The 15,842-nt window shown below is 32.4% G+C and overlaps 1 protein-coding gene across 1 annotated transcript; it reads right to left on the minus strand.

The window, feature by feature from the left end:
• Positions 1 to 9,144: 9,144 nt before the first annotated feature.
• On the minus strand, positions 9,145 to 10,593 carry LOC127732477 (uncharacterized). The gene is made up of 3 exons (XM_052241515.1): positions 10,430 to 10,593; positions 9,890 to 10,042; positions 9,145 to 9,469 (listed from the first exon to the last, which is right to left on the minus strand). Exons 1-3 carry the CDS (start codon positions 10,591 to 10,593, stop codon positions 9,145 to 9,147), a joined length of 642 nt encoding a protein of 213 aa, XP_052097475.1.
• Between the last annotated feature and the right edge of the window lie 5,249 nt (positions 10,594 to 15,842).

The raw sequence follows: 15,842 nt of genomic DNA on the forward strand, positions 1-15,842 counted from the left end.
TCTGCATGTGTCAGTGTAATAATCTCTCTGGTCAAAAATCTCTCAGCTGTGCTCATACAAATAGCAATGTCTTCATTTGCTGAAAAATATAATTATATCATTTTAGAAGCTAAAATATAACAATAAACAAGTATATCAGTCATGTTAAAAGTTAAAATAAAAAAAACAAATTTTAAAATCTTTGATCTAGTGATGTAGTCACTCATCTTTTACCATTATTTTGTAATGTAAGCACCGGGATCTTGACAGCCACCCATCCTATATCACAACATTGTAATGTAAGCACCGGGATCTTGACAGCCACACATCTTATACCACAACATTGTAATGTAAGCACCAGGATCTTGACAGCCACCCATCTTATACCACAACATTGTAATGTAAGCACCGGGATCTTGACAACCACCCATCTTATACCACAACAGTGTGATGTAAGCATTAGGATCTTGACAGCCACCCATCTTATAACACAACATTGTAATGTAAGCACCAGGATCTTGACAGCCACCCATCCTATATAACAGCATTGTAATGTAAGCACCAGGATCTTGACAGCCACCCATATCTTATAACACAACATTGTAATGTAAGCACCAGGATCTTGACAGTCACCCATCCTATATCACAGCATTGTAATGTAAGCACCAGGATCTTGACAGCCACCCTGAGGGTTTTTTTTAATTTATTGTTGTGAATATCGATTGCAGTGTTTATTTTTAACAGTTTTTGGTCAGATGAAAAAAAGATATCGCTAAATACTCTATTCAATCGACAATACGTTGAATGTGTATCAAAATTGATATCCCGTATACATATCTCCCCCTTTATATTGTCATTACGTCAACATGTGCCGATATTACATTCATTACACTTCTCTTTCTTAAATTTAATTTTTGTAAGTTAGAATTAAAACATATATACATGATACTTACTGTAAACAATTGGTTTAATTGACAAAATAACAGTTTCGTGCCTCCTGGTTTGTTTACATCTACACGATCTAGGGAACAAAGGGAACGCGAAAGAGTGCGCGTGAAAAGCGATACTCTACACCACGTGGTGCTGTGACCACTAACATAGTCAAATTGACCGCGCAGGTAGTCACAATGACTAGATTAGTAGTCATATATGCTGTTGACTACCTTTCGGCTAATATTTGACTAACTGAATAGTCATAGTGACTAATTTAAATTTTCAGTGCAGGATAGACAAAAAGGTAACAGGATAGCACTTAATATGGTGATATATCATTAACGTACGTTCCTGTTACCAATAAAATAAAGTCAAAAGTAAACCAACATGCGAGGGAATTACTTGATGTTGGGTTTATTAGAAAGAGAGAAAAAATGCTGAACATTATGAATTGCTATCTTAGACTTGCATTACTGATGGTTATTTTTATAACCTTTGAAAACCAATTTTTAGAGGCATTTTTCAGTACAGCATGGAAATAATCTATCATTTCACAGAATGAATATATATAGAAGTTTTTACTCTTGAAAACCATCTTATTGGCTACGAAAAAAAAGCTTAAAATTTTTATCTAAACCTCTTATAAATAACCCGAAATTTCTTTTGAACATGGTAACAGAAGAGACAAAATAATGCACCACCTATCAACAAATGTTTCAATATATTCTTGTATGACATTATCAAGATTGCATCTGTTTATATGTTGTTCTATAAGTACTGTTTGTTTTGATTTGCTTATGACAAGGCTTGTTTGAACTAGTAACTTTAAATCAATTTTGCAATTTCAAAATTCGATATTTTTTTTAAATGACTCATATAATACATTGTGTTATATATCTCTGATATCCACTATTGACATCTGATAAAATCCTTGTTATTTTTTCATAGCTTTAGAATGAAAAAAGTAGCAAAGGTAGCAATGTTAAATGTAAGAAAAATATAGAGAGGATCATTTCCGGTCAAATTTTCAATGACTTATATATCTCAACAAGTACTATCTTTTAAAAAAAGATATCTGACGCATTCACATGTTAGCATAGAGTTTAAAACAAACCATGAATCGTTATCATTTTTTTTTTATATCATAGTTAAAAAAAGGCACACAATTTGACGACAAAAGAGTGACGATTCTGAAAGTTTAGTTTATGCGCTTTCTCTAAAGAATTAAAATATATACTGCATGGTATTTAACTATAAATGTATAAATACATGATATATATATAAAGATAGTTTTCAGAGATAAAAAGTACATATACATATATTTCTGAAGCTGAGAAATAGACATTAAGGATTATTCTTCTGACGTTTCAGTCTCGTTGAAATCTCGTTCTGGAATTATTTCCAAAACATGTGATACAAGTGGAAAATATCAATGAATTTCAAAAATGTTATAATCAAACTTAACTCTGTGAAAAATTTGTGTATTTACAATGAGTATTTTTTTAGTAATAAATTTTTCAAGTTTTACAACCAAGCAAGTCAGTACTTTTAGCCAGAATTTTGAGAAAATGGGTGAGGGGTACAAGAAATGATTTTATCAGAATCATGTACATCCCATATCATTTTTTTCCATTCAAATTTCTTAGATATATATTTTTTCAATCATTTATAACAAGAAAATTGAAATAATATGCATTTTGTTCTTAAAACTGAGAAAAATCACAAATTTACAAAATTGACAGCATGGTAAATTTGACACAAAAAAGCATCAAAATATGAAAAAAAAACTTTCTTATATTAACACCTACCTATAGTTTTTTAAGTTAAATTTATTCAGATTGGTCCACTTCATCTTTATTGAAAGTATGAAAAAAGTTTAATTGTGACTGTGATTTTTTTCATGATAATAGCCCAAAAATAGGTAAAAAATGATGAAAAATGGGAAAATCATCAAAATTGGGTACTTTCAAAGGGACGTAGCAAAAAAAGGAGTGCACCACCATATGGTTTTTTCTTCACCAATTATTTTTTTATAGTCATATAAACCCAAAAATTAGGTTAAGAAAAAAAGTTTAATTCTAGAAATTTGTGGCTCCTCAGAGGTGTACATCCTTAACACCAGATGTGTCAGTAAAAACAAGCACACGAACCTTGCATTTTGTTTCTGCTTTTAAGATCAATATACTAGTACTATAAATATTGAACAGTCTTTTAAAAAGCTTGTTATTTTCAAACTGAGTAGCAAACATCCTTGATTATGAAATGTGTGAGAAAATGATAAATTATTTTTTTTAGAAAATAAGACAAGTATTAAAATAAACTTAGACCCATAAGATAAAATATGTGCAGTATAATTGAAATAAAAGTTTGAATTTTGTTTTTTTATTAGTGAATGGTGTTTTAATGATTAGCGTGCGTGTATGCTTGTATTGTGTTTAATCTTTAGTGTTCATAACTTAATTGGTATTACAAACAAAGAGAAATTTGATTGAAAGTGACTGGTTTGTTATTTCGACATACTCGGCCGGGTTTAATATTGGTCACATATGATGAAGTCACGCGGATAACTCCGTATACTCTCTCTTGTGATTGAGAAAACTAACGGTATAATTTATAACGAAACAATTTACCAACAACAAATATGACAGACATGAACCAACAAAAACAGACGGAGTTAAACAGTGTAACAGTACAACATAAGAACAAACAATAAAAATCAGTTGAAAAAGGCTTAACTCATCAGATAGATACAATGATATACACCTAAAAAGTGTACCAAAAAGGAACCAATAAATAATAGTATCTATAAAAAAAATGAAAACAACACGTTATAAATTGAATGCGTCCGAAGCGCTTTTCTGGATTTACCTTCATCAGGAATATTCAAAGCCGAATATTTGAAAGCCAAGGTCAAGGATGTAGAAGGGCAGAAAACGTTCAAGAGCTATCAATCAAATATAACCTAAAAAAAAATGCCAAATCCATCTACGGTCAACTTTGCCTGAGGGAGTTGAAACCGTAGTTTCTGTATAATTTCAAATATAAATATTTCGGATAACAGATATACTTCATCAGTATAATCATGGTGATGTAAAATGGATTATAAATCTATTCTGATTTAACTTAAACAATTTTAAGGTTATACAAATTAAAAAACCGAACCACGCTTGGTATTATTCTAAAATTTCAAAGTTGACCCAGGTTAAGTATTTACAGAAGTCCATTGCAGAGGCGGATTTAGAGGGGGGCCAGGGTGCCCAGCCCCCTTTTGGTGGAAAAATTTGGTTGATTATATAGGGAATCACTAATGCATGACTGGAGCGGACCCCCTCTTATGCAGTCAGTGCCCCCCCCTTTTATAAACATTTCTGGATCCGCCACTGTTTTTTACTAGTATCTGATATTTACAATAGAGACTGCATCGATATGCACCTAAAAAGAATATTAATGTGCAATATGAGTTGGTACAATTCTAAAATTTGACAGGTGACGAAAGTTGTATTCTACATGTCTGTCATAATTCACCAGATAATAGTACGACATGAAAATTAGTAAACAAATTATCAATAAAGTGCAAATATTTATTACCGTAATTATGGGGATATATGATAATTTTGGGTGGAAATGTGAAAGAGGTATATCTTGACATTCTGAGCATGTTTGTCCTTGTCAGATTTTCATATGACCATGTGAGCTATAAAATAAATAAATGAATTCAAAAATCATGAGTTACTCGTCCTTTTTCTAAAAAAAGTTCATCGGAAGATACCAAGAACTTGTTGATAAATATTCCATATCAACTTCACAAATAATACATGATGGTCTTGAACTATAGATTCTAGGGACTGACACGTTGTTTATCATCTTAATTACGTGTTATAGTTTTCTTTTATTTGTCTTTGTAAATATTTAACCTTTACTGCTTAGACCTTTTTTTATTATATCCATTTGGAATGGTTCAATACTTAAGCATCCCGCCAATATGTTGTTGTGCTGTGGTCATTTTTGTATTCTTGTCTTTCTTTTTTGCTTTTGTGCTTTGTCTATATGCCTTTTTTGTGTTTCTTTGTTCATATATTTGTTTGTTTTTATAGTGATTAAGATTATAACACAATGTTGACTGCTGTACCCCTATTTTTGACATTTTTACCTATTATGTCTGTGTTCCCACATTGTTGTCAATATATGCAATATAATGGAATTTTAAACGACTGTCATACAAGTAAGATATTTAGCTAGCTAAAAAAGCAGGTTTAATCCAGCATTTTCTTCATAAGGAAATGTCTGTACCAAGTCAGAAATATGACAGTTATTTTCCATTCGTTTGATGTGTTTGAGCTTTTAATTTTGCCATTTGATAAGGGACTTTCAAATTAGAATTTTCCTTGGAGCTCGGTTTTTTTGTTATTTTACTTTTCCCCTCCAAGATCATTATATAGATAGTTGATTTTAAACAAACAAAAATGATTAAATCTCTCTGTAAATTATGTTTCTACCATAAGAATTGATAATATGTTTCTCCTTTGAATGAAAATTCATACAAATAAATTGCATTTCTATGTTAAAGTTTTCAGATGTAATAAAACAAAATTAAATGTATACATGCAACAATCATTTGAGATAAAAAAAAATGACGGTAATGATTTTCAGTCACCTAAACTACCTGTAATATTGTATCATATTGATATTCATAAAAAAATCATGTATATAGCGATGGAAGAGTCTGTCAGTATGTTCGTTCCTCCAGTCCTCTTTCCTTTCTTTTGTCATTCTTTCCACTTTCGTATCTGCAACTGCTCAACAGAAATATTTGAAACTTTGACAGATATTTTATCACATAATGGACTTTTGAATCTTTAATTTCGATTCTTCATCTGAAAGATTGTTGTGGTTTAGTCTGGGTTGCCATGGTCTGTGCACTCAGTCATATCTGCATACTTAGTTCCTAAACACTTTATTACAATTTATTGAAATATTCTTAAAGTAGCAATCTTAACCGTATATGCTATTGTGCACCTCCTATTTTTTTTTTATCGTAATCATTTTGGGACTTCCTTTACCAAAGCATGAACTATGGACGGTGAATCATTTTGTGAGCTTTGCTCAAGTCTGAACATTCAACTTTCTAAATTAACTTTCTTGAACAAACGCTTGACATGTTTGGAATCAAAATTGGTCTTCAATTGTTTGGTACACATTTAATTAAGTTATGTTGAAAACTTGTTGTTTCTAAAAAAAACATTGTAAAGTAATGCCATTCAAACATGTGACGTAATATTGTAAAGTAATGCCATTCAAACATGTGACGTAATATTGTAAAGTAATGCCATTCAAACATGTGACGTAATATTGGAAAGTAATGCCATTCAAACATGTGACGTAATATTGGAAAGTAATGCCATTCAAACATGTGACGTAATATTATAAATTAATGCCATTCAAACATGTGACGTAATATTGTAAAGTAATGCCATTCAAACATGTGACGTAATATTGTAAAGTAATGCTATTCAAACATGTGTCGAAACATTGTAAAGTAATGTCATTCAAACATGTGTCGTAACATTGAAAGGTAAAGCCATCCAAACATGTGTCGAAACATTTTAAAGTAATGTCATTCAAACATGTGTCGAAACATTATAAAGTAATGTCATTCGAACATGTGTCGAAACATTGTAAAGTAATGCCATTCAAAAATGTGTCGAAATATGTAAAATAATGCCATTCAAACATGTGTCGAAACATTGTAAAATAATGCCATTCAAACATGTGTCGAAACATTGTAAAGTAATGCCATTCAAACATGTATCGTAACATTGTAAAATAATGCCATTCAAACATGTGACGAAACATTGTAAAATAATGCCATTCAAACATGTGACGTAACATTGGAAAATAATGCCATTCAAACATGTGACGTAACATTGGAAAATAATGCCATTCAAACATGTGACGAAACATTGTAAAGTAACGCCATTCAAACATGTGACGAAACATTGTAAAATAATGCCATTCAAACATGTGACGTAACATTGGAAAGTAATGCCATTCAAACATGTGACGTAACATTGTAAAGTAATGCCATTCAAACATGTGTCGAACTATTGTAAAGTAAAGCCAGTCAAACATATTACGTAACTTGTGAAGTAAAGCCATTCAATCATGTGACGTAACATTGTATAGTAATGCCATTCAAACATGTGACGTAACATTGGAAAATAATGCCATGCAAACATGTGACGTAACATTGTATAGTAATGCCATTCAAACATATGTGACGTAACATTGTAAAGTAATGCCATTCAAACATGTGACGTTACATTGTATGGTAATGCCATTCAAACATGTGACGTAACACTGTAAAGTAATGCCATTTAAACATGTGACGTAACATTGGAAAATAATGCCATTCAAACATGTGACGTAACATTGTAAAGTAATGCCATTCAAACTCTTGACGTAACATTGTAAAGTAATGCCATTCAAAAATGTGACGTGACATTATATAGTAATGCCATACAAACATGTGACGTAACATATATTAAAGTAATGCCATTCAAACATGTGACGTAACATTGGAAAGTGATGCCATTCAAACATAATTATTACGTAACTTGTGAAGTAAAGCCATTCAATCATGTGACGAAACATTGTAAAGCAATGTCATTCAAACATGTGACGTAACATTGTAAAGTAATGCAATTCAAACATGTGACGTAATATTGTAAAGTAATGCCATTCAAACATGTGACGTAACATTGTAAAGTAATGCCATTCAAACATGTGACGTAATATTGTAAAGTAATGCTATTCAAACATGTGATGTAACATTGTAAAGTAATGCCATTCAAACATGTGACGTAACATTGTTTAGTAATGCCATCCAAACATGTAACGTAACATTGTAAAGTAATGTCATTCAAACATGTGACGTAACATTGTAAAGTAATGCCATTCAAACATGTGACGTAACATTGTAAAGTAATGCCATTCAAACATGTGACGTAACATTGTAAAGTAATGCCATTCAAACATGGGACGTCACATTGTAAAGTAAAGCCATTCAAACATGGGACGTAACATTGTAAAGTAAAGCCATCCAAACATGTGACGTAACATTGTAAAGTAAAGCCATACAAACATGTGACGTAACATTGTAAAGTAAAGCCATCCAAACATGTGACGTAACATTGTAAAGTAAAGCCATCCAAACATGTGACGTCACATTGTAAAGTAAAGCCATCCAAACATGTGACGTAACATTGTAAAGTAATGCCATTCAAACATGTGACGTAACATTGTAAAGTAATGCCATTCAAACATGTGACATGTGACATAACATTGTGAAGTAAAGCCATTCAATCATGTGACGAAACATTGTAAAGGAATGCCATTCAAACACGTGACGTAACATTGTAAAGTAATGCCATTCAAACATGTGAAGTAACATTGTATAGTAATGCCATTCAATCATGTGACGAAACATTGCAAAATAATGCCATTCAAACATGTGACGTAACATTGTAAAGTAATGCCATTCAAACATTTGTCGAAATATTGTAAAGTAATGCTATTCAAACATGTGACATAACATTGTAAAGTAATGCCATTCAAACATGTGACATGTGACATAACATTGTGAAGTAAAGCAATTCAATCATGTGACGAAACATTGTAAAGTAATGCCATTCAAACACGTGACGTAACATTGTAAAGTAATGCCATTCAAACATGTGAAGTAACATCGATAGTAATGCCATTCAATCATGTGACGAAACATTGCAAAATAATGCCATTCAAACATGTGACGTAACATTGTAAAGTAATGCAATTCAAACATGTGACGTAATATTGTAAAGTAATGCCATTCAAACATGTGACGTAACATTGTAAAGTAATGCTATTCAAACATGTGACGTAATATTGTAAAGTAATGCTATTCAAACATGTGACGTAACATTGTAAAGTAATGCCATTCAAACATGTGACGTAACATTGTTTAGTAATGCCATCCAAACATGTAACGTAACATTGTAAAGTAATGTCATTCAAACATTTGACGTAACATTGTAAAGTAATGCCATTCAAACATGTGACGTAACATTGTAAAGTAAAGCCATCCAAACATGTGACGTAACATTGTAAAGTAAAGCCATCCAAACATGTGACGTAACATTGTAAAGTAAAGCCATCCAAACATGTGAAGTAACATTGTATAGTAATGCCATTCAATCATGTGACGAAACATTGCAAAATAATGCCATTCAAACATGTGACGTAACATTGTAAAGTAATGCCATTCAAACATTTGTCGAAATATTGTAAAGTAATGCTATTCAAACATGTGACGTAACATTGTTTAGTAATGCCATCCAAACATGTAACGTAACATTGTAAAGTAATGTCATTCAAACATGTGACGTAACATTGTAAAGTAATGCCATTCAAACATGTGACGTAACATTGTAAAGTAATGCCATTCAAACATGTGACGTAACATTGTAAAGTAATGCCATTCAAACATGGGACGTCACATTGTAAAGTAAAGCCATTCAAACATAAGACGTAACATTGTAAAGTAAAGCCATCCAAACATGTGACGTAACATTGTAAAGTAAAGCCATACAAACATGTGACGTAACATTGTAAAGTAAAGCCATCCAAACATGTGACGTAACATTGTAAAGTAAAGCCATCCAAACATGTGACGTAACATTGTAAAGTAAAGCCATCCAAACATGTGACGTAACATTGTAAAGTAATGCCATTCAAACATGTGACGTAACATTGTAAAGTAATGCCATTCAAACATGTGACATGTGACATAACATTGTGAAGTAAAGCAATTCAATCATGTGACGAAACATTGTAAAGAAATGCCATTCAAACACGTGACGTAACATTGTAAAGTAATGCCATTCAAACATGTGAAGTAACATCGATAGTAATGCCATTCAATCATGTGACGAAACATTGCAAAATAATGCCATTCAAACATGTGACGTAACATTGTAAAGTAATGCAATTCAAACATGTGACGTAATATTGTAAAGTAATGCCATTCAAACATGTGACGTAACATTGTAAAGTAATGCTATTCAAACATGTGACGTAATATTGTAAAGTAATGCTATTCAAACATGTGACGTAACATTGTAAAGTAATGCCATTCAAACATGTGACGTAACATTGTTTAGTAATGCCATCCAAACATGTAACGTAACATTGTAAAGTAATGTCATTCAAACATTTGACGTAACATTGTAAAGTAATGCCATTCAAACATGTGACGTAACATTGTAAAGTAATGCCATTCAAACATGTGACGTAACATTGTAAAGTAATGCCATTCAAACATGGGACGTCACATTGTAAAGTAAAGCCATTCAAACATGGGACGTAACATTGTAAAGTAAAGCCATCCAAACATGTGACGTAACATTGTAAAGTAAAGCCATCCAAACATGTGAAGTAACATTGTATAGTAATGCCATTCAATCATGTGACGAAACATTGCAAAATAATGCCATTCAAACATGTGACGTAACATTGTAAAGTAATGCCATTCAAACATTTGTCGAAATATTGTAAAGTAATGCTATTCAAACATGTGACGTAACATTGTAAAGTAATGCCATTCAAACATGTGACATGTGACATAACATTGTGAAGTAATGCCATTCAAACATGTGACGTAACATTGTTTAGTAATGCCATCCAAACATGTAACGTAACATTGTAAAGTAATGTCATTCAAACATTTGACGTAACATTGTAAAGTAATGTCATTCAAACATTTGACGTAACATTGTAAAGTAATGCCATTCAAACATGTGACGTAACATTGTAAAGTAATGCCATTCAAACATGTGACGTAACATTGTAAAGTAATGCCATTCAAACATGGGACGTCACATTGTAAAGTAAAGCCATTCAAACATGGGACGTAACATTGTAAAGTAAAGCCATCCAAACATGTGACGTAACATTGTAAAGTAAAGCCATCCAAACATGTGAAGTAACATTGTATAGTAATGCCATTCAATCATGTGACGAAACATTGCAAAATAATGCCATTCAAACATGTGACGTAACATTGTAAAGTAATGCCATGCAAACATTTGTCGAAATATTGTAAAGTAATGCTATTCAAACATGTGACGTAACATTGTAAAGTAATGCCATTCAAACATGTGACATGTGACATAACATTGTGAAGTAAAGCAATTCAATCATGTGACGAAACATTGTAAAGTAATGCCATTCAAACACGTGACGTAACATTGTAAAGTAATGCCATTCAAACATGTGAAGTAACATTGTATAGTAATGCCATTCAATCTTGTGACGAAACATTGCAAAATAATGCCATTCAAACATGTGACGTAACATTGTAAAGTAATGCCATTCAAACATTTGTCGAAATATTGTAAAGTAATGCTATTCAAACATGTGACGTAACATTTTAAAGTAATGCCATTCAAACATGTGACATGTGACATAACATTGTGAAGTAAAGCAATTCAATCATGTGACGAAACATTGTAAAGTAATGCCATTCAAACACGTGACGTAACATTGTAAAGTAATGCCATTCAAACATGTGAAGTAACATCGATAGTAATGCCATTCAATCATGTGACGAAACATTGCAAAATAATGCCATTCAAACATGTGACGTAACATTGTAAAGTAATGCAATTCAAACATGTGACGTAATATTGTAAAGTAATGCCATTCAAACATGTGACGTAACATTGTAAAGTAATGCTATTCAAACATGTGACGTAATATTGTAAAGTAATGCTATTCAAACATGTGACGTAACATTGTAAAGTAATGCCATTCAAACATGTGACGTAACATTGTTTAGTAATGCCATCCAAACATGTAACGTAACATTGTAAAGTAATGTCATTCAAACATTTGACGTAACATTGTAAAGTAATGCCATTCAAACATGTGACGTAACATTGTAAAGTAATGCCATTCAAACATGTGACGTAACATTGTAAAGTAATGCCATTCAAACATGGGACGTCACATTGTAAAGTAAAGCCATTCAAACATGTGACGTAACATTGTAAAGTAAAGCCATCCAAACATGTGACGTAACATTGTAAAGTAAAGCCATACAAACATGTGACGTAACATTGTAAAGTAAAGCCATCCAAACATGTGACGTAACATTGTAAAGTAAAGCCATCCAAACATGTGACGTAACATTGTAAAGTAAAGCCATCCAAACATGTGAAGTAACATTGTATAGTAATGCCATTCAATCATGTGACGAAACATTGCAAAATAATGCCATTCAAACATGTGACGTAACATTGTAAAGTAATGCCATTCAAACATTTGTCGAAATATTGTAAAGTAATGCTATTCAAACATGTGACGTAACATTGTAAAGTAATGCCATTCAAACATGTGACATGTGACATAACATTGTGAAGTAAAGCAATTCAATCATGTGACGAAACATTGTAAAGTAATGCCATTCAAACACGTGACGTAACATTGTAAAGTAATGCCATTCAAACATGTGAAGTAACATTGTATAGTAATGCCATTCAATCTTGTGACGAAACATTGCAAAATAATGCCATTCAAACATGTGACGTAACATTGTAAAGTAATGCCATTCAAACATTTGTCGAAATATTGTAAAGTAATGCCATTCAAACATGTGACGTAACATTTTAAAGTAATGCCATTCAAATATGTGTCGAAATATTGTAAAACAATGCTATTCAAACATGTGTCGAAACATTGTAAAGTAATGCCATTCAAACATGTGACGAAACATTGTAAAATAATGTGATTGCTTCTTTGTTAGAAACTAGAAGTTTGTTGGTCTGTTTATCAAATTAAATGGCAGACGGTTGACAGAGACCATCCTCTTTAGTGAGAATTTCCTTGTAATGTTTTCCATTGTTTGTTGTAATGACTGCATTTGAAGAAGCCTCTCCGACAACGAAGATGTTTCCGTCATTATCTAAACAAATGCCGGCAAGACACTGCAGTAAAACTGAATCATCCTTAAATAGATATAAGAAGATGTGGTATGAGTGCCAATGAGACAACTCTCCATCCAAGTCAAAATTTATAAAAGTAAACCAATATAGGTCAAAGGACGGTCTTCAACACGGAGCCTTGGCTCACACCGAACAGCAAGCTATAAAGGGCCCCAAAAATTACTAGTGTAAAAAACGAGAAACGAGAAACACTTATGAACCACATGTCCAAATATGTGATCCATTATAATCACAACATACTACACTGTGAATGTCTCTATTAGTGAAGTAAATCTTGTTTTCGAATACAGATATGTTAGAATTCATGTGCAAGTCATAATTGATCACCGAGAGGGAATATTATCAACAATGTTAAGTTTAGTAATACCACGTCCTTCAACACAGACAAACATTGAGTCATAATCACGTGCGATAACCCTTGACGATTACGAAGGTTGATGAATTTAATTTTCTTTTGGCTTTCAACGTCAATAATGTGAATTCCAGTCTTCTTTAAGGACCCTCCGAATATGATAGCCACAGTTTTATCATTGATAAATATTGAGTCAAATTAGCTACTATGATCAAACATCATGTTATAACTGAATGTACCATTAGACTGCACAACCTTCAGCATTTTATGGTCAATGAAGAATACATCGCCACAAACTTATATGCAACAACCTCTAATACTAGTATTGTCCCCACCTGTTTTAATTTTCTTTAACTAATTTCACATTAATAATGGTTCTCGCTGGATCTTTAATCATTTCTTTTTCAAGTTTGTCAAATTGTTTATTTATTTGAGTTCTTATTTGTTGAATATGTGCAAGATTTTGTTTCTTCTTTTTTTTTCTGAGTCTAACAGTCTAGTTTCTAAATCTTGATAGTCTTTGGATGCCTTAGTGACTTCAGACGACAAGAGAGATTCAGATTTGGAAATTGGTGCTAGTTCATTATTTTGGGTTACACAAATGGCCTTTTCACATGACTCTGAGTCTTACGTTCTAGTTTCTAAATCTTGAAAGTCCGTTGATGTCTTTTTAGTGACTTCAAACGACAAGAGATATTCTGCTTTGGAAATTGGTGCTAGTTCATTATTTTGGGTTACACAAATGGCCTTTTCACATGACTCCGAGTCTTACGTTCTAGTTTCTAAAACTTGAAAGTCCGTTGATGTCTTTTTAGTGACTTCAAGCGACAAGAGAGATTCGGATTTGGAAATTGGTGCTAGTTCATTATTTCGTGTTGCACAAATGGCTTTTTCACATGACTCTGAGTCTAACGTTCTAGTTTCTAAATCTTGAAAGTCCGTTGATGTCTTTTTAATGACTTCAAACGACAAGAGAGATTCGGATTTGGAAATTGGTGCTAGTTCATTATTTCGGGTTGCACAAATGGCTTCTTCACATGACTCTGAGTCTAGCAGTCTAGTTTCCAAATCTTGAATGTTCTTGGATGTCTTTGTTACTTCAAACGACAAGCGAGATGCAGATTTGGGAATTGGTGCTAGTTCATTATTTCGTGTTGCACAAATGGCCTTTTCACATGACTCTAAGTCTAACAGTCTAGTTTCTAGATCTTGAAAGTCTTTAGATGTCTTAGTGACTTTAAACGACAAGAGAGATTCGGATTTGGAAATTGGTGCTAGTTCATTATTTCGGGTTGCACAAATGGCTTTTTCACATGACTCTGAGTCTAACAGTCTAGTTTCTAGATCTTGAAAGTCTTTGGATGTCTTAGTGACTTCAAACGGCAAGAGAGATTCGGATTTGGAAATTGGTGCTAGTTCATTATTTCGGGTTGCACAAATGGCTTCGTCACATGACTCTGAGTCTAGCAGTCTAGTTTCCAAATCTTGAATGTTCTTGGATGTCTTAGTTACTTCAAACGACAAGCGAGATGCAGATTTGGGAATTGGTGCTAGTTCAGTATTTCGTGTCGCACAAATGGCTTTTTCACATGACTCTGAGTCTAACAGTCTAGCGTCTAGATCTTGAAAGTCTTTGGATGTCTTAGTGACTTCAAACGACAAGCGAGATTCAGATTTGGAAATTGGTGCTAGTTCATTATTTCGGGTTGCACAAATGGCCTTTTCACATGACTCTGAGTCTAACGGTCTTGTTTCTAGATCTTGAAAGTCTTTGGATGTCTTAGTGACTTCAAACGACAAGAGAGATTCTAATTTGGAAATTAGTGCTAGTTCATTTTTTCGGGTTGCAAAAATGGCTTCTTCACATGACTCTGATTGCCAGATTTATGTTGATATTTTGGCCATCGGGATACCTGAAATATATATATATATATATATGTAATCTTATATACAACTGGATGATTCTGTTTAGTCCCATGATAACCAGTATTTCTTTCTTAAATATTCAATCAAATGCCATTCAATATTTTATTGGAAAGAGCACAATAGAGGTGATCCAAATAAAGATATAGTTGAGACGTTTTTCCTCCGTTCACACACATGCACTTTTTCATCACATTGAAATGCTTCAAATGTCTTCTCTACTTTATTAGTTAATAATACTCCATTTCACTAGCATCTTTTTACTACAAATATTTGGAAAGTATCTTAATTTTAAAGCAACATGATTATTGAACAAGAGGCTCCTATTAGTCATCTGGCATTTTTAGTTAAATATAAGGCGAAAATGCAACAAGAAAATGTGTGTGAAATGGAAACTTTTGGGCCTTCTGATCATATTGGCTGGACCAAGTTTCTGTATATTCGTTATGGTTTTCAAGATAATAAGCAAAGGTAAAAAATGTGTTTTAGGGCTCATAGATTTCATGTCTATTAGATTTATTTGTAGGTTTTTTATGCAATTCAAAAATAGTCTATCTATAATTTTAGTTTTCAAAATGTTTGGTAAAACACTAATATTGACAAAAAAACATTATTCT

The sequence above is a fragment of the Mytilus californianus genome, unplaced genomic scaffold, assembly GCF_021869535.1.
Source record: "Mytilus californianus isolate M0D057914Y unplaced genomic scaffold, xbMytCali1.0.p SCAF_25, whole genome shotgun sequence".
In the NCBI taxonomy this organism is placed as follows: domain Eukaryota; kingdom Metazoa; phylum Mollusca; class Bivalvia; order Mytilida; family Mytilidae; genus Mytilus; species Mytilus californianus.